General features: G+C 61.0%; 8 protein-coding genes across 8 annotated transcripts; 4 read left to right on the top strand and 4 right to left on the bottom strand.

Moving 5' to 3' along the window:
• Positions 1-675: 675 nt before the first annotated feature.
• A1Q1_02407 (uncharacterized protein) lies at positions 676-4,094 on the bottom strand (the record flags this gene model as incomplete). The annotated part of the gene is made up of 10 exons (XM_014325352.1): positions 676-901; positions 948-1,250; positions 1,301-1,473; positions 1,517-1,775; positions 1,842-1,972; positions 2,131-2,418; positions 2,456-2,688; positions 2,784-2,943; positions 2,986-3,072; positions 3,156-4,094. 10 exons carry the CDS (start codon positions 4,092-4,094, stop codon positions 676-678), a joined length of 2,799 nt encoding a protein of 932 aa, XP_014180827.1.
• Positions 4,095-4,511: 417 nt separating this feature from the next.
• On the top strand, positions 4,512-7,355 carry A1Q1_02406 (heme binding protein; the record flags this gene model as incomplete). Its single annotated transcript, XM_014325351.1, has 5 exons — positions 4,512-4,520; positions 4,590-5,229; positions 5,682-6,919; positions 6,966-7,225; positions 7,289-7,355. 5 exons carry the CDS (start codon positions 4,512-4,514, stop codon positions 7,353-7,355), a joined length of 2,214 nt encoding a protein of 737 aa, XP_014180826.1.
• A 448-nt stretch (positions 7,356-7,803) lies between these two features.
• Positions 7,804-8,130, bottom strand: A1Q1_02405 (uncharacterized protein; the record flags this gene model as incomplete). The annotated part of the gene is made up of 1 exon (XM_014325350.1): positions 7,804-8,130. One exon carries the CDS (start codon positions 8,128-8,130, stop codon positions 7,804-7,806), a length of 327 nt encoding a protein of 108 aa, XP_014180825.1.
• A 70-nt stretch (positions 8,131-8,200) lies between these two features.
• A1Q1_02404 (uncharacterized protein) lies at positions 8,201-9,015 on the bottom strand (the record flags this gene model as incomplete). Its single annotated transcript, XM_014325349.1, has 3 exons — positions 8,201-8,426; positions 8,510-8,592; positions 8,638-9,015. 3 exons carry the CDS (start codon positions 9,013-9,015, stop codon positions 8,201-8,203), a joined length of 687 nt encoding a protein of 228 aa, XP_014180824.1.
• Positions 9,016-9,504: 489 nt separating this feature from the next.
• On the top strand, positions 9,505-11,106 carry A1Q1_02403 (mRNA processing-related protein; the record flags this gene model as incomplete). The annotated part of the gene is made up of 3 exons (XM_014325348.1): positions 9,505-10,000; positions 10,066-10,199; positions 10,264-11,106. 3 exons carry the CDS (start codon positions 9,505-9,507, stop codon positions 11,104-11,106), a joined length of 1,473 nt encoding a protein of 490 aa, XP_014180823.1.
• A 160-nt stretch (positions 11,107-11,266) lies between these two features.
• Positions 11,267-13,153, bottom strand: A1Q1_02402 (uncharacterized protein; the record flags this gene model as incomplete). Its single annotated transcript, XM_014325347.1, has 2 exons — positions 11,267-12,745; positions 12,821-13,153. 2 exons carry the CDS (start codon positions 13,151-13,153, stop codon positions 11,267-11,269), a joined length of 1,812 nt encoding a protein of 603 aa, XP_014180822.1.
• A 251-nt stretch (positions 13,154-13,404) lies between these two features.
• A1Q1_02401 (uncharacterized protein) lies at positions 13,405-14,550 on the top strand (the record flags this gene model as incomplete). Its single annotated transcript, XM_014325346.1, has 2 exons — positions 13,405-13,756; positions 14,375-14,550. The coding sequence occupies 2 exons, from the start codon at positions 13,405-13,407 to the stop codon at positions 14,548-14,550; spliced, it is 528 nt and encodes a 175-aa protein (XP_014180821.1).
• Positions 14,551-14,589: 39 nt separating this feature from the next.
• A1Q1_02400 (uncharacterized protein) lies at positions 14,590-17,985 on the top strand (the record flags this gene model as incomplete). The annotated part of the gene is made up of 2 exons (XM_014325345.1): positions 14,590-14,917; positions 15,104-17,985. 2 exons carry the CDS (start codon positions 14,590-14,592, stop codon positions 17,983-17,985), a joined length of 3,210 nt encoding a protein of 1,069 aa, XP_014180820.1.
• Positions 17,986-18,203: the final 218 nt, after the last annotated feature.

Raw genomic sequence — 18,203 nt, 5'->3', positions numbered from 1 at the left:
GCAGGGCCGCCGGTCCGCCGCCAACGCGGCCGCTGGCGACCAGGCCCGCGTCGACCTCGGCGAAGGCGCCCAGGCCAAGAAGGGCGGATGCTGCTAAGTCTGTACCGAGCCCGAGCTGCGCCAAAGGCGCGGCGAGGAGACGAGGGCGACTGGGCGAGGCCTGGATAGGCGTCGGCGGAGACGGTGTAGCCTGACATGCGCCGCGCCGTCCGAACCTGCCACATTCGAGCTGCAGCCCTCGTTCTTGATGGAGTGCGCCAGCCCCGTGCCGCGCGCAGTAGAGCGAGTTGACAAAAGAGGAGAGAGAGAGAGAGAACGCTAGTAGAATATCTGGTCCCACATGACCTAAACTTAACCCACCACCCTCACCACCCCGATCTGTACACTGTCTGAGTTTTTTTATTCCCGGCTCTCTGTCCTGTCTTATGGAGAGCGGCGCCGTCAAGATGTGAATGTTTTCATGAGTACGAAAGTGTGCGAGTGTGCGAGTGCACGAAGAGCACGAAGTGCACGAGAGTATAGAGAGTGTATGGAGAGTGTAAAGAGTGCCGAGAGTGTATGGAGGGGTACGTCAGGACAGAGAGCGTACTGATCCAACTTTTTTGCGATGCGATATTTAGAGCGGAGAGACGGGAGGCTCGACCGACTTCGTCGCCTCGCGCCTCGCATCGCAGACTAATCCTCGTCCATTCCCGGCCACGCGTCCATGACCCGTTCTTCCTCGTCATACTCCTCCTCCTCGGGCTCGGGGGACGGCTGCGTCTCCTGCTCCGCAAACACTTCGTATACTGTATCTCCCTCTGGTCCCTCGACAACGCGCTCGAGCAGATCCTGGGCGAGGACTGGGGTGTCAGCTTGCTGCTGGCTACAATCTAGCTTTCGTCGATCACCGGTCCCTAACCTGATAGAGAAAGGGTAGTGGGGAGAGCGATTGAAGGATGACTCACACTGCATCAGCCTGAGATCGTTCAGGTCCATCTTCCGCCTGCGTTCTTGTTTCGGCACGAGGGAGGCGTACGCCCACGCGCCGTCGTCGATGTCGACTTCGGCGTAGGCTATCCCGCCCAGCGTTGAGACGAACATGTGGCTGAGGCCGGTCCACTCGCTCGGTTCTTGCAGTTTGCGCGCAAGGTCTACGCCCTGTGGCGTGATCTCGTCGTCTTCCTTTGTTGGTGTTGCGAGGCTCGAAGATGGCCGCGGAAGAGGCGCGGGGTACACTAGATGATGCAGGAGTTGAAGTGTGGGGAGAACTAGGGAGAGCGTGCTGGGGTTAGCTGCAAAAGGCGGGAAGAAAGCTCACTCGTGTGCAACGGGGTCGGAGCGGATGCCCCAGATCGAGACGGACTCGCGGCATAGCAACATCAGGAGCGAGGTAACTAGTACGCTCTGCTCGGCGAGTAGAACTACTGCGTCCGCATTGTGTCGCGCGAGGATGAAGAGGCCGGACAGCACCGCAACGGTGTGTCGGTGGATCTGGGAGTCAGCTCACCAATACTCATCGGGTAGCTGTACCCACCTGGTCCTTGCTCATGCTCGGTGGCGGCGAGACGAGGAACCGCGCGACGCGATCTATAACCGGCGCTCCGCCCTGGAATCCCTCTCGAGGGAAGAGGAGTGCACGGAAGAACTCGTCACCTGCAAGTGTTAGCTCCATGTGAACGGCAGGCAGCTTACGGATTGCCGCCACAGTGAACAGGTCGAGCGCGCGGCCAACAACGAATGGCCGCTCAGACTGAGCGAGGTTGAGAATCAGCTCGGATAGGCAGTTCGAGCTCCTGTCAGGTCAGCAGAGTAACACTCTTAAGACCTACCATGACTGGCTGCGATTGCTGTTGAGACACAGCGCCTCGCCCAGCTCGGCGACAGTGTCGGCTACCTCCTCCTCCCAGGAAGATCTGGCGTCCCCGCCGAGGCGAGCAAGGGCAGCGCTCCACCACCCGTCCACAGTCTCCACCTTCGCCGTCGTCAGGAACTGGGACACCTCGAGAAGCTTCAGCTCCAGGTCGCCGGTGTTGACGTGGCTGCCGGGAATGAATGACGGAAACATCAGCATTGCCGACGACACCAGCCGCAGTAGGATGATCAGCGTCGGTAACTGTTGTCAGTATCTATACACACACATAGGCTCACAAATTCGATGTGCCGCATTTCCTCGAGCTGCTCTACGAAAGTAGCGTGCACCGCAATTTCGACGAGGCGCACTAACGTTCCCAAAAGACGCTCGCAAAAGCCGTCGTCGTACGGCAGCGTCGTATTGTGGATCAGCGCTAAGAGCCCATTACATAGCTTCTGCCACTCGGGGACGAGCTCTTCTTGCAGCGGCTCGCTCGTCATGAGACGAAATATGGACGGCTGAGAATCCTTGATGTATGTTGCTATCGGCGTGAAAGCGCTGTGGCTCAGCAGGTGGTGCTGTAGCTGCGAGGTCAGCGGTCAGCAACTCACAGCACCTCACCTCCGTTCTGGTATCTCGATCGGCCAGAATCACTGCGGTACTGCCTACGTTCGCTCTGGCATCGAAACCTCCAAAGTCTGGTTGCCAGTCCATGCTGACATCGCCGTCGGAAGCGACGTGCCCTCCTTGGCTTCGAACCGGCGACACGACGGGCGACGAGTACTGGTGAGCCTTCCTCGGCGTCGAGCTCGGACTCAGAGGCGCCTCCGTTCGCTGCCTCTTCCTAGAGGTCGCTGGGGTCCGCGCGAATGCATTCTGTAACTGCCCGAACTGAGGCGGTGGTGGCCGGTCTGCATGTCAGCTCCTCGCCTAGTGCCTGACAGCTCACCCTTGGCCTTCGTCACGGAACGCGTCAAGGGAGCGGGGGTCCGCATAGTCTTCTCCTTCAGAGGAGAGGCGCGCAGTGGTGTCGGAGCACCGGGACGCTGCGATGACGACCACTGCGACTGGTGCCTCGCCTTCGATGCTGACGCCATGGCATTGTGGTTCTGAGGTGTCAGGTCACCAGCTCTCAAACGGCAGCTACTCACACTGAAGACAGCTTGTGTCCGCATGCTCTCCAGCTTTTGCTTAGCCTCCAGCTCGCGTGTGCGCATTTGCGCCTCGAGCTGCTGATTCTGTGCCCGGATCTTCTCAAGCTCTTCTTGCAGTTTAGAAACCATCTGGTCGTCAGTTTCTCCGTTACGAGAGCTAAACTCACCGTCTCTTGATTTCTCTTCGCCGTCGCTGCCTGGCCCTGCGCGGTCCATAGCTGCTGCTTTAGCGCAGCGATCTCCGGAGTGTCGATGGCGGGTCCGTCTGCCCACACAGTGTTGTTCGTGGTGGTCTGGAGCTGCGCGATCTGCGCTCTCAGGGCGCGCACCTCTGCGTCGCTCGCTTCGCGCTTCCGTCGTTCGTCTTCGAGTTCGCCGGCCACTCTCCGTGCAGCAGCACCCTGCGAGCTGCTTTGTGAGGCGGTTATCGGCGGAAGGGCTGGCTGCAGTGCGGTCTTCGAGGGCGGCGGACGGTTGAACACATTCGAGCCGGTAGAGACGGAGCGAGACAAGGTACGGCTGCTACCGACTTTAGCCGTTGCTGATGGTACGGCAGACGAACTGTTAGATCGCTGGAACTGCCTCGAGTTGGCGGTCGTCGGTCCGGGGCCAGCCTCAGCCATGGCACTGAAGATCGCTTCTCTTCGTGCTTGAGAACCTGGTAACGGCGGCGGGGCTGCTGAGCGGGCGGCGTTCTCGACCATTTGGCGAATCTCCGGACGGGTCCTTTGGTCGATGACCTCACCCTGCGACGCTGCGGAGTAGCGCCCATGCTCGTCCACGACAACGTCGACCGGTAAAGACTCCTCCTCTATGCGTTGACTGACGAGCGGCGGGGGAGCATACTTTGTGGCATGCTTGCCTCCCGGCTCCCAACCCATGCCGCATCCTGATACTCGCGGGTTCGTGTTAATCGGTCGGGGTGCAGGCTTAGTAGCTGGTGCGGGTCGCGGCTTGGCCGGTTTCGCTACCGTGTGGTGGTATTTCTTGGATTGGGTAGCCGACACCGAGCTTGCGCGTTTCTCGAGCGCCTCAATCTCCTTGAGCGTCGCGGGGTCGAAATCGAGGTCGTCATAGTCGTCGAAGGGGTCGGAGGAAGGCGGCATTGCAAGTCTGAAGTCAGCTTTCTTTCGGAATGCTTCTCAGCTTACCATCGGTCCAAGTCCCCGTAATGTCTGCCTCAATGCCGAACAAAAGGGTTGGGACAGTCGTGGTGATGGCAATGTTGATGAGGGTCGCTCGGGTGGTACGGGGTGGATTTGTTGTTGCTCCGGCGTTCACGGCGCGCGGAGCGCGCCCGGGTTACGCGACTGGAATATTGCCTGGCGGTGGCAAACCCACGTGACTCCGACTGCTATCTACCCGATGATTTTCCTGGGTGAGCCCCGCTCCCGCGATGTCCGGGACCAGAACCTGACTCAGCCTTGCACTTGGACGTGCTGTCGGTATACCCGGCGCGTTTGTTTTCGTCGTTGCGATCCAACACTCTTCACCTGTGACGACTTTTCTCGACCCTTTGAGTCATGAGCTGGGTAAGTTCATGCCTGTGTTTCCCGAGCTGACCACAGCTGCTGCCGTCACTGCCGTCATGGGGGAGCAAGCCGAAGCCGGCGGATGATGTCGAGGAAGACGAGGAAGACCTCGACAAGCCGCCCCAGTTCCCGTTACCTGGAAGTGCGCAGCGTTCTGCTCCTGCGCCGAGCTCAGAGTCCGCGACGCCACCAGCGCCGGCACTCGAACTTGCCCCTCCGTCGCCTGAGCGCCAGCGATCAGCGTCGCCGCCAAGCGATCTGAACATTGCGATCCTCCCCGATCCTATTCCCCTCGGCAACATGGCCCCGCCACCAAGTACGACCTCGCGCCCTGCATTCGGCATGAAGGCTGGCGGCGGACTTGGTCCACCAGCGTCAGCTGTCACGCAGAACGGCGGACTCGGCGTACCCGCGGCCAAGCCGGCTGTAGTAAAGAAGGAGAAGAAGGGTCGAGGGAAGGTCGCCCTCGGACCGGGATGCTCGGCGCTCGACTGGGCACGACTGACGCAGAGCGGCGAGAACCTGCGCGGTGTTGAGGGTGGCCTGATTCGAGTCACGAAGGAGGAGCTCGCGAAGCACAAAACGCATGACGACGCTTGGAGTGCGTTCAACGGAGCCGTCTACAACATCACGCCGTACCTCCGCTTCCACCCCGGTGGGGAGGACGAGCTGATGCGTGTGGCTGGAAGAGACGGGACGAAGTTGTTCAGTGAGCTACAAGCCCGCGGCGTGAGCTGACAGACAGTGCTAACCCACTCGTGGGTCAATCTCGAACACCTCATGGCAGAGTGCATGATTGGTATGCTTGTGCGGGGATAGACCGTAGACATGGACTGCTATACACTGTAACGATACCCTATAATGCCCTTATGTACGTTTTTGCGACGCACTTTGTTCTCTGCGATGTTGCGATGGACGGGTGACAAGGCGATGAGGAGGAAGACACCCCATCGGTCGCCGGATGCGGGGTCTCCACACCGGCTCCGTCCGACTTTGGTCCTCGAAGCCACTTAATCATCTCGGTCCGTCTCGGTGTCTCGGTGTCAACCTCCTCCTCATCTCCGCCATGACGACGTTGCTGGACCTCCCGGACGAGCTGTAAGCTATTTTTCTCTGTCTGAGCTGACATCAGTCTGATCGAGATCGCATTCCACCTCCCAGCCGAGCCCGATGCGCTCCTGGCTTTAGGTCAAGTGAATCAACGCCTGCACGCGATTAGTCAAGCTCCGATCCTTTGGGTGCGTCTCTTCTCCGCGGCAGGGTATACGCTTGACCCCGAATCTGTGCCGAAACTCGTCGCTGCGAGGAGTCCACCGGGCAGATGGAAGGGAGGCAAGTGGCTCGCGGGTAATGGGAAAGAGGAGGGCTGGAGTCTCTGGCCCTCCGCCTGGCTCGGACGGTTGAAGCGGCGCCGTCTCCCTGGAGCGGGTACTCCACCTGTCAAATCCCAGCCGCCCCAATCGAGTCCCGATACCGAGGACCAGATTCCTGTCCACTGGCCTACACTGTTCCGATCCCGACAACTGGCCCAGGAGGAGTCAGAAGCTCGCGGTCCGCATCCACTCTACAATCCCGCCCGTGACGCCAGCAACCCCTTCCATCCCTCGCACTTTAGCCGCCCCTCTCGCCCGCCATCGGGGAACGAGTCTGAGGACGAGTTCGACGACTCGGACGCCATGGTTGTGTACCCGAAACAACTGTGGCAATTGCGCGACCACACCGCCAAAATCTACTCCTGTGCGGTTCGGGGCAGGTGGCTAATAACGGGCGCGAGGGATAAGTGCGTGAACATCTACCGTCTTCCGAAACTGCCCAACGACGGTAGTAAGCCGACTGCAGGGCCCGAACTCGTGCTCAGAGAAAAGGTGCACGGCAGCTCCGTGCTGCACCTCGACTTCATCCTCGACGTGAACTCGATCCGAGGCGCGGCGGCTGAGGCGGGGCTCGACTTTCCCTTCAGCGACGGGAAGAACAGAGGTCTGCTCGTGACCAGTGCGACCGAGACGGTGTACACTTGGGACATCCTTTGGCCGTCGTCCAATACGCCGACGGTGAACGAGAATGGAGAACCGATCAAACCCCCAGCTCCGCGACTCAGGAAGAGGGCGACGCTGCTCGGGTCCGAGGCGCCCGTCTCCGACGTCAAGCTGCACGGACCCTGGGTGTGCGTCATGTATGTGAACGGCCTGTGCCGTGTGTATTCGGCGACAGCGGCCGGCGACGCGATCCCATTGAGAACGGTGTTTGGGGGCGAGGGCTGCCACCTCATGGCGCTGCATGCTGGCCGGGTCCTGCTCGCCGGAGACGAGAGGACGGTCGAGTTCGACCTGCACTCCGGGCGCGAGATGGGCCGCTCAAAGCGGAATACGGCGGGCAGGGTGACGAGCATGGACTGGGACGTGAGTATAGCTAGGTGGATAGGTGGAAGTAACGAGCTGACAACAGGGCGATCACACGGCCCTCGGCACCGCGCACGGCACGCTTGAGCTTTCGCGTCGCCTCGGTCGCCACACACTGGTGCTCAATGGAAGCGGACAGCTGGTCCGCCGCGTCCTCCTCGATCCTGGCAGCAACACGCTCGTATCTGCGGGATACGAAGGCAGGGTTGCGTTCTGGGACCTCGAAGCTGGCGAGATGCGCCGTGCGTATGATCTGCAGTCTGGGCCTATCTTTGGTCTGGCCAAGGATGGGATGTGGCTTGTCGTGTGAGTACTCCCGTCGCTGACGTGGGGAAGGAGCTGTCTAGCAAGCTGCTTAGCTGACCCCAGAACTACGGCGGACCGAGTCATCGTCGTCGCTTACGGTACTGGCCTGCCGTATGCTGGTTTATTCTGAGCGACCGCAGAGGACAATGAGGGAACAACAGAAATGAATGTAACATGTCAATGATTGGACTCCTTGTCTATCTCTCTCTATTCTCGTCGATGCACTCCTCTATCTATTACGATGCGGGCTCTCTATTCGATGCAATATCTCTCCTCTGGTTCTATGCTGGGTCTCCTGTCTCTATGCTGAGTCTCGATTCTCTCTATGCGGGCTCTCGCTTGTTCTGGCGGAATCGCTTTTGTTGTGTTGCTGCTGTGATTGTGTGAATGGTTGAGGTTTGGATGCTGTTTATGCTTGGTACGCGGAACCCTCTATTAGAAGCGGTTCTTCAGATTGTTCATCGCCATGATGTCGTTTAACGGAGGAATGACGCCTGGGGTTAGCTCTTGCCTGCAGAACACGCAGCTCGCACCGGCGGCAGGCAAGCAGTGAGAGTTTTGGTCGGAGGCCGAAAGCGTCACCGGAGTGAAGCACCTCCCTGAGCCGCTAAGCCCCCTCCGCTTCCCTCAGGCCCAAGTGACTCACCCTTCTCGTCCACAAAGTACTTTACAATTTCCTCGGTGCCCTGCTTCATGGCGAGTGCGACGAGCGGCTGTCCGATATCGATACGATCCGACAGCCTCCGCCTCTTCTTGCTCTTGCCCTCCTTCGGTGTCTCGGCGAGCGCAGGCGGCTCCACGAGAAGTTTCACCATGCGCAAGTCCTTGATCTGGATCGCGGCTTCCACAGCCTTGTTCCCTCTGTACCTCGGGTCCGCTCCGCGCGCGAGGAGGACTTCGACCATGTCGTAGTTCCGATTCACGACCGACTTCAGGAGAGCATATCCCTTGTGCCCATTTATCGGCGGATCGTACTCATTCAGCAGGTACGGGATCATCGGGTCGATACTCGGCTGTCCCGGTTTCGGCGGATGGCGGAATAGCCTGCGGGGCAGATCTGTCACCTCCAGCGGTGGCCTTGTCGTCCGCGGCGTCACGGGCACGCCGTCTACGTGCGTTGGCCGATTGCGGGCTGCACGCCGCTTGAAGTCCCGCCGCTCGTCCCAGATGCGCACCATCTCCTCCAGCACTGGGATCGTGACTATTGGCCGCCGCAGGGCAAAGGTCAGGATCTCCTTGTGGCTGCAGTGTCGGTACTGGTAGAGCATGTGGCGGGCGACGTACGTCGCCGAAGCGCCTGTGAGGGCATTGTACAGGTATCGGCTGGCCACGGGGAGGAACGGGTTGTCGGCCAGCGTGTGAATGTGCTGGACCAGCTGTATGTCAGCTACATGCAGGAGGAACTAGCTCACTTCCACAGGCAGGTCTGTGAATGTTGCCATTGAAGCTTCGTTAGCCTCTTCGACGTCCTCGGCGTCGGCTTCCGAGATCTCAGAGGACGGCTCGAACTGTAACTCTTTCGCGGAGAGGGACTTGGACAGACTCGTCTTGCGGCTGTGGTGTGATGTGCTCAGCAGCACCGAGGGAACAAGTGGCGTGCGGAACAGGCGGCGCACGACCGACGTCGACGCTGTCGGGCTGTGGAGGTCGGCGGCTGCGACGGCGGCAGGGACTGGGCCAGAGCCGGAGCCTGAGCCAGATGCAGGCGTCTGAGTAGAGTAGAAACGCGGTGTAGTGGGAGTGTGGAACGGCGAACCCAGACCAGCTGGGTCGACGGCCAGGGAGCCCATATCCTCGCTCGTGCGGAGGTGATGGGCGTCGGTGCGCCGTGAATCTCGGTGTGTGGGGCGGTCCGTTTTGGCTGATGTTTTGTTTCGTGTATGTTGTTTCGTTTTCGTTTTGTTGTTGAGACAGGAGGCTCGAGGGGTGGGTGACAGTCGATGTGGGAAGAACAACAAACAAAAGGCAAAGGACGGAGAGGGCGAGCAACCTCGAGCGATGTAGGCCCGCCTCCGCTGTTATCCTGACCGACGCAGGACAAGCTTTCACCAAAACAACAAAACCCAGGCACCACCTCAAGGGGGGCGAACAGTGCGGCCATACATGACTCGTGTCACGTGATGTTCAGGCTGACCTCATTTCCGAATCCAATCCTCGCCGCAATGTCCAGCCCCGCAGGGCTCTGGCAGCGACCCCTCCCGGACTTTTGATGTCTCGGCGCCGTTGGCCACTCCTCATCACTCACACCTCCCTTTCCTCCCCTTCACACCACTACAAAAATGCGCCAGGCCTCAGGAAGGTTGGCGACGCGCGCTACACGGCCTCTGGTGCGTCCCGCCGTCGCTCCCATGGCCGTGCGTGCGGCCCAGGTCGGCGGGCAACGGACGCTCTTCGGCCTCTTCGGCGGCAGCAAGAAGAAGGCGCCTCCCGTGCGTTTCGACACGGTCCCGGAGCGCAAGGAGCCTGCCAAGCCGGTGCTGAGCCAGGACGACCTCTTCCACCCCCTTAGCAAGAGCCCGTTCGAGCCGCTCCGCCAGAAGGGCGAGCGACTCCGCACCTACGCTGTGTGTCCCGAGACACTGGAGAAGTACCACGAGCGCAAGCCGGTGCGGTATGAGTGCCCCGACTGCGGCTTCCCGACGCACGCGAGCGAGGAGATGTGGAAGGAGGGCAAGAAGGAGCACGAGGAGTACTGCCCCCGCCTCCGCGAGGTCAACGAGGACGAGCACGACATCCGCTCCGGCCGCGAGCTGAAGGAGTTTGAGAACATGCCGGGTGAGTTCATTACGGCTGCCAGCAAAAGCAACAGCTGAAGAAGGGACGACTGAGCTAATCCTCAGGTGTTCAGCCGTACGAGCAGGCTCTCTCCATGGCGAGCTGGGACACGTTCTTCTACACGCGCGACTTTGTGTCGATTAACTCCCCGTGCGATCCGGCACGTGTCCAAGCTGCTGACGTACCCGATCTCGGTGCTGTCGGTGCTGCACCAGAACGGACCCTTCCACCACTCTAACGGCCGCGTGACGCCCGAGGGCCAGCGTTCGATGGCCGCCCTTCACTCCGTCCTGCACCCTCCCCCGGGCACGTCGACTGAGCTGATGGACATCCGTCCGATGAACCCGTTCCGTGTCTTCCTTCTCGGAGCGCGCTCTGAGTCTACTCTGCCGGCGGACATTTGGCTTCAGCTTGTGCACCTGTTCCCACGCACGCCGTTCAACGTCTACTTCATCGGCCCCGAGGCGGGCGTTCCCCTCGTCACCGGAAGGCAGAGGGAGCACCTGAAGATGTCGGAGGACGGAACGCAATACGGCGTCCCGAGCTGCACGGTCAACGTCAACCCGCAGCTCAAGCTCATCTCCCTCAAGGCCAACTACGAGAACGTGCACCACATGTTCGGCCCCTTCGACCCGTACCAGGACGTCTTCTTCGCCTTCTCCCCGGGACTCGGCTTCCCAGACCAGTCGGCCAACGCCGTCGACCCGGCGACGGGCGAGCCGCAAGTCCAGGCGCAGACGTCGTGGAAGACGGCCCTGCAGCAGATCCTCGAGACCAAGTGTGGTCTCTTCTTCACTGCCTTCTCTCCTACGGACCTGGCCCGTGACGTCTCCGCCATCTATGGCACGCAGCCGCCCGCGTCCGCCGCCCAGGGACCCTCCGAGTACCCGAGCACAGTGAACCTGCCGACAAAGCCGATTCCGCCCATCGAAGGCGTCACGAATGAGTTCGACCTGATCCTCACCCCTGGCCAGAACCCCTTCGGAAGCAGGAAGTGGGAGGTTGCCGACTGGGACCCGCGCGTCGCCGTCAAGACCAACTGGGGCATCTGGGGTATCCGCGGCAAGCGCTACGACGTCGCCGAGCCCAAGGTCGAGGACGACTAGATCTAATCCACATCTCAAGTACTTTTGCATGCATCTCACGGTTCCACATTAGGTCTGCTCGCGTGGTGTGAATTAATAATGCATACAGGTTTATGAGGGGTGTGCTAATGACTTAATACTTGAGAGGTGATGTAGTGTTTGAGTTGGATTGCAAGGGATGTTAGAGCGTGGAGAGATCGACGTCCTTCCACTCGCTGAGCTCCTCGTCCATGCCCTCCAGAGCGTTGACGAGGGAGTATCTCTCCGTAGACCCAGCAGGCAAGAGAGAGATGACGCGCTGCGGCTTGCCCTCGATACTGGTGCCGAGTCGGCCCAGGCGGCCCGCAATACGCGCATAACTCGTGGTCCGTTCAGTCTTGCCGCCAAACTGTCTCTGGCTCTTCGACAGGCCAGCCACATCCAGTCCATTGACGAGATACACGGTGTGCAACTCGGGGAGGTGAAGGCCCGTCAGACTCTCCCTGCTCGCGATGAGCACGGGGTTCAGGCCGGGCATTGGCGCGGCGATGCCCGCCTCAATGACCTCGGGGACGAGGGGCAGCGAGGGCACGCCGAGCGACTCGAGCTCGTCCGCCAGCTTCGTGAGTGACGCGCCGCTAGGGGGCAGGAAGAGGGCGTACTTCCCATCCGGGGGCGGGGCCGTGGCCTGCAGCAGAGCCACAGCCTCAGTGAACACGGGCGAGTGCCGGATCGCCAGGGCCTCCTCTTTTCCAGCCCCACGCTCCCGCCTTGTGTCCTCGACCTCGCCCCGCTCTCTCCGCATCCGCGCCTCTGTCCGCGCCTCCGCCGCCGCGGCGAACTCGGCCTCGACCTCCTCTTGGCTGATGGGACGCATCGCGCCCGTCGGCCCGACCTCGATCGCATAGTGTTCGGGCCGGACGCCCATCGAGTTATCCGTGATGCCCCCGATCTGCTCAGCGATCGCCTCCATGTTCTCCCTCACCGCCTGCTGCTCGGCACTGGCCGTGGAAGTCCAGTTCAGGTCCGCTGCGCCCCGCACCCAGCCGTGCCGGTAGACGAAGGACTTGAGCTTGGTCTGCAGCGTGGCACTGCTCCAGGCCGTGCGGATGTCGCGGCGCTGTGACTGGTCGACGTAGATCTTGCCGTCCGGCTTGCGCCGGTCGGTGCGCACGGGACGGATATCGAGCAGCTCGTTCATCACTGCGACGAGCGGAGGAGGGTGCTTGAAGATTGGGTGGTGGGCTAGACGCTTCGGGTCGCCGTGCCGCGGCGGAAGCGGGCCAAGCATGTGGTCTGGCTCGTCGACTAGGATCCAGTCCGGGTTGAAGTCGACTTGAGACTCGAGGTACGTCTTCGGCGTCGCGATGACGAGAGGGCGGGATACCTCCTCCTCGGGTTCGTGCTCCTCGGGCAGGAGCGTAGTCCACATCGGCGGACGTTCCATCGTCACCTCAAGCAGACGGAGGCAGAGGTCCTCGACCTGCTTGGCCAGATGCGGCGTCGGGACGAGAATCAAAGCCTTCTTCCCGTTCAAAACCAGGGAGAGCGCAGCGAGAACGACCGAGAAGGTCTTGCCCCGTCCCATCGTGTCCTTGAAATAGACGTCGGAGGCGCCGCGCTGGATCGTGAGCAGGAAGGCGAGCTGCGCTGGTGTCGGCGCCTTGATATCCGGGAACTCCTTGACGAGTTTCTCAGCTACAATGGGATGCACACCCGCACGCTGCGGTTAGCTTGAACGACATGTGTAGCTTACCGTCCACGCGTCGTAGGCTGAAGGGCCATCGCTAGCCGTCTCCACAGCAGCTTGCTCGGGAACGTCCTCAGTCGGAGGTTCAGTAGCTTCAGTCGGCGAAGGCGCAGTTTCGCCCTGACTTGTTGTTGAAGTTGGAGTACCACTGGTCTGCTCCAGAGCAGCAGCGGTCTGCGTGGTCGGGGCAGGTGTCGACAGTTCAGCGGTTGCAAGCTCGGCCTCCTCCCACCTCCGGGCAGAGACGTGAAGGGCACGCAGCGGTGTCGGCGTGAGTCGGAGCCTTGAAGGCGCCTGTCGAGTTATCCGGAACACTGATCTTGTCAGTGCCGAGCTCATCGTGTTCAATGTTGTTTTCGAGACTGGTTCGATCGCGCCTCCAAGACCTTCATCGGGTGGTCACTTCATGACGCCGATCTCCGAAATTTTGGCTCCGTCCAGCGTTTGCCACCAGCCAGACCTCGACATCCATCAAGGCGGTCGCGACCTCCACCGAAAAGCCTCCGTCCATATTTCGCGGATTGCCGAGTGTTCATGAACGGCGATCTGCCTCAGCTGCCTTCCTTCCTCTCCTAAAAACAACCACAACAATGATTCCCGCCAACCTCGCCCCCGCCGCACGCTCAGCGTACCGTGACGTGCTCCGCGCTGCGCGCACGACCTTCCAGGGCGATCCGACGCGTCACATCGCCCTCGTCACTGCCCTCCGTGCCACCTTTGAGAGCCCGACCCTCACCGCCCCGACGAGCTCTGTTGCGCACTCGGCCCCGAAGCCGAAGCGCCGCTCCTTGCTGAGGAAGGAGAAGGCGGAGGGCGTTCCGGAGGTCGACCCCGCTTCGCCGGAGGAGCTCGCCAAGCGCATTCAGGAGTGGAAGGACGTTGCCGAGTTCCTGAGGAAGAACGTCGTGCAAGGCCGTCTGGACGAGGCCAAGGGAACATACAGTGAGTCAGCGACCGGTTGCTTTTCGTCAGAATAGATGAAGTGACTCCCTACGTTTCTCGTCCACTGTCGGGGCAGGTCAAATCCGCAGCCGGGGAGAAGAAGCGCCTTACGACGTTTGGCCCGCCAGATGTGGAGTCGGCCCATAACCTTGCTCAGCTAGAGGTTCATCAATTTCGAAAGCTAACACAAACAGAGCTCCGCGTCACGAAGGACACCGAACTCGGCGACAACGAGGACATTCGCACGCCGAAGCCGCAGCCGATTACGCCGTTCCCGAACCGCAAGAAGTGCGGCGAGTAAAACTTAGATCCAATAGACGGAGAGTAGACCAGACCAGAGGATATCATGCATTCATCACGATTCACACTGCTTTGAGCGACAGATGTAGGACATGTCATGCGGAAGACTGCACGAGGATAAGGTCAGCGGACGCCAGAACTGCTGTATTCTCTGGAGCCAGGGCGGATTCGAAACACACATCGCTCAGGGGCGGCTGTATTTGGCCGCCACCCGGAACTGACTTTGTAGGTTCGTCGCGTAGGCGGGTACTGGACGCGCGGACGCGGAACGAGGAACAGGGCAGCCTCCACCATGGCAGTCACGGCATACGGTAACAGTCAAGCCCAGCACGACGCTTGAACCTCCTCCTCATCCTCTGAACCCTCAGCCTTCCTCGCGACCAAAGACACCCCTCGGCCCCCCTGCCCTCCCCCGCGAGCACGAACGCCATCTTCATTTCCCCCGACCTCTCTCTCCCTCTTCTCTCCGCAACCCTCACCTCCACGCTCCTTAGCCCGGCCAGCGCACAGCCGACCAGCCGAAGCGACGAGCGATGGAGGTGTCCACCTTCTTCACCCGCCTCCTCGCGGCTCCAAAGCCCGCCGCGGCCGTCGACGCTCCTGACAACCTCCCCGCATTCGACGCCGCTTGGCAGGCAGTCCGCCAGACACTCGAGCACCCCGATGAGCGACAGCTCGCCCGCGGCATCGCTTCGACAGACGTCCCGCGTAACCTGAAGCATATCGTCGATGCACTTGTTTACGAGTCAAACAGGACAGACGAGGATACGACTGGCGCTTGTCTCGAGTACTTCCTCCGACATGACATGCTCGGCCAGCTCGAGCGGCTGTGCCAGACAAACCGGCCAAGGGGTATCAAGGGTAAGTCCTCTTCTTGATCGTCCTCGGCAGCGATCGGCAGCGTGTAACAGGCAGCAGGCAAGGAGCGGGCCGAAACTTCTCTGCATTGTTGTTGACAAATGTTTGACCAACGCTTATGACGCTCGACTGCGACTCTGCACCTTCCCTGCCTGAGCGTCCGAGATTTCAGCGCTGACAGTCCCTTAGACGAGGTCGTGCGCGCCGCCAACAACCTGGTCGTGCTCATGTCGGAGCGCTTTCTTGTACACAACGCCGTCCACCGACCACTCCGAAGACTGATCCGGTCATGCGTCGGTGATGCACCGAGTGAAAGGGTCGACGGCGCAGCGCGGGTGGTCGGTGCTGCTGCGAGCGGAGACGAGTTCGAGGACTTCATGGACTTCGAGGAAGACCTCGTCGACCTCATGTGCATCCTGTGCTCGCGCTTGAGAGCATACCCGCCGCTCCTGTTGATCTTCTTCCATGACCGCGGCTGGCTCGTCCCGCATACTTCGAGTGGCGCGCCCAACATGCCCTCAATGGGCGCCGCCATGTCTTCTCCGCTTGCCAGCAGGACGATGTCAACACCACCGCGAAACACCACGCCGAACGTAAACAACAGCATCCTGTCGCCCGTCAGGATGGAACGAACATTATCCCCTTCTCCGTCTATTGCTACAGGGCGCTCCGGGCGCTCAGCAAGATCTGGAGAGACATCGATGAGCGACCCGAGTAACACTCATTTCGAATTCCTCCTCTTCCGATATCTGCTCCGCTTCGTACATCGCGAAGGTAGGATAGGCGACTTTGCGCGCGCTGGTCTGCTCTTCCTCTTCGACATTGCGTTCCTCGCTCCCGGCGATGAAGGTGGAGATACGCTCGCGATGGCCCCGGTCGGAGGACAGGACCCATTACAGGACGCTAGAGACGCCATGGCCGAGTACATTCTCGACTCAGACTTTGCGGATATCATGGCCGCGGGCCTCGGCGCGACGTACTCCATCCTTCCGACCAAATTGCGCGTTCCCAGCCTGGCGGAGCAGGTTCGCTCTGATCCCGATGCAGCGGACGGCTCGATGTACCTCGGAGCTGGGGAGAAGAGTGACAGCCAGCAGAATGAGTACGACGACGACGATATCATCGAGTCGAACGACATTGATGTCCACGCCCAGCTTGACTTGCTCCTGCGACTGTTCGGCTTTTTGCAGGACATCCTGTACCGGTGCCACTCGCCGCTGCTGTACGCCGACCCAGGAGCGGAGGTAACGTCGACACAGGTTCTGGGACCTGCGGTCGCGAACGCTACGCTGGAGGCGTTGCAGAAGACGTTCGTCGACAACGTCCTGTATCCCTCGATTCTAGAGTGCAGCCCAAACGATGGCAGCTCAGTCGCGATCCTCACATACCTCGACGTTCTGCTTTCGAACCTCGAGGACGGACCTATTCTGCATCGCATTCTGGACGTACTCATGGACGCCAATGCCCCACCACCATCGCTTGCGTCACCGAAACGCAAGAAGCAGCGCAAGACCGGTGCGATGGCTTACGTTGCCCCGTTCGCACCTGTGGCGCAAGGCAATTACTTTTCGACCGAGGAGCGCTTTACGCTGCGCGACCTGATACTCGACAACCTGCGCTCTTCCTCTGAGGCGTCGGCTGCGGCCGCCCTCCACCTCACCGCCACTCTCCTTTCCGACCACTGCAGGCATGTCACCTCTAAGCTGCTTGTCATTGTGCGCGAGCCCTCGGCGACGGCTCTCGCTCGCCCTTCTCTTCCCCCGCCAGAAACCGAGACCTGGCAATCTACCCTCCCCCCGCCTGTTACCTCCACCGACGCCCACCTTCAGGAGCCGGAGCTGTACAGCGGCCTGATCCCGAAACTCGACGACGTTATCCAGAGCAGCCACGATGTTATTGGCTTCGCGTCCTATCTGGCTGACGCCGAGGCGTTCCTGGAGGCAGACGGGTGCTGGCGGTCGTCTCGTGTGCCGCTCGAGTTCGTGAACGACGACGGACACCCTACTTTACTCCGAGTAGGCGAGTACGACTCGGACCCGCTGCAGCATAAGCTGTCTCCGTCTGACCCGCTGGTGCGGCAGCTCATGCAGCAGCTTGGCGAATGGTTCGCGTCTCCGCCAGACCGCAACGTCGCGCTGACGGGTGCGATTTCCGCAGTGGCTCGGTGCCCGCACCGGTCTCTGACAGGATGGCTGCTGTACGATGTGCCGCGGGAAGCTGACCCGTGGGATGAGACCGTCAGTGTGTCCTCGGACGACTCGATTGGCGAGATCCAGCGCTCTGGTGTGCAGTCGCGTTCTGACGACCCGTTCAGCCACGTCACGCTGCCGGCGCTGTACCAGATCCTGCGCCAGCTCGTAAAGCAGGTCGGCGCCTTCCGGAGTCTGGACGGCTTCGACCGACTGCTCGCCGAGCGGCGGCAGGGCTTGCTCTTCGCGGACCACTTAGAGGAGTCGATGACGCTGATGGCGGAGGAGGCGCCGGATATGACGCCGAAGCAGAAAGGCGGCCTCGCCAAGCTGAAAGCGCTCTGGAATAGTCCGGGCTTAAAGCGCAAGGTGTCTGGTGTACCTCCGCCTGCCGCCACTCCGCCATCGGCGCCAAGCACGCCGTCGCGCCCTCCGGGAAGCCGCCGGGGGACGATCTCCACCCCTCCGCTGGCGCGCACGCCAAGCCACGCCAGCACCAACGGCCCCGGTACGCCGGGCACGCCGTCTCCTGCCCCGCCTCTCCCACCTCCCCCACCATTCAAGACGCACTACGCCGGCACCTCTGGCGCCGTCGACGTCTCAGCAGCCCAGCCACCGCAACAGGGCCCTTGGGCCGGGGAAGCGAAGGACACTCTGGGCCTGACGCTAGGCGATCTTTCGTTGTCAGCGGCAAGCGTATCGGGCGAGACGAGCACGACGGAAACGGACAGCGCAGTCGCGCCCGAGCGCCGTCTGCCCGAACGCATGAGCCTGACGAGCGTGCTCGACAACTGCATTGTGCTCGAGGAACTCGTCAAGGAGCTCGTGGCCGTCATTGTCGCGCGGCGCGCAATGGGCATCGACCAGGTCGGATACGTCTGACCTTCCCACCCCCCTTCATAGACTAGTTCATCCCATAATGCACAACCACAGCCACAGCACAACAGCACGCACTGTAGCCTGACGATGCGATGACCTTTAACGACCGCCCACGCTTCGAGGGTTCTGAGTTTCTGATTGTTGGTACTTTGCAGGACGTAAACACGAGACACACATGATAAGGAATGACGAACGATGGAGGAAGGTCAGGCGGGGTGACA

Source organism: Trichosporon asahii (assembly GCF_000293215.1).
Source record: "Trichosporon asahii var. asahii CBS 2479 unplaced genomic scaffold scaffold00050, whole genome shotgun sequence".
Taxonomy (NCBI): Eukaryota; Fungi; Basidiomycota; class Tremellomycetes; order Trichosporonales; family Trichosporonaceae; genus Trichosporon; species Trichosporon asahii.
This window is presented reverse-complemented; position numbering and strand designations above follow the sequence as displayed.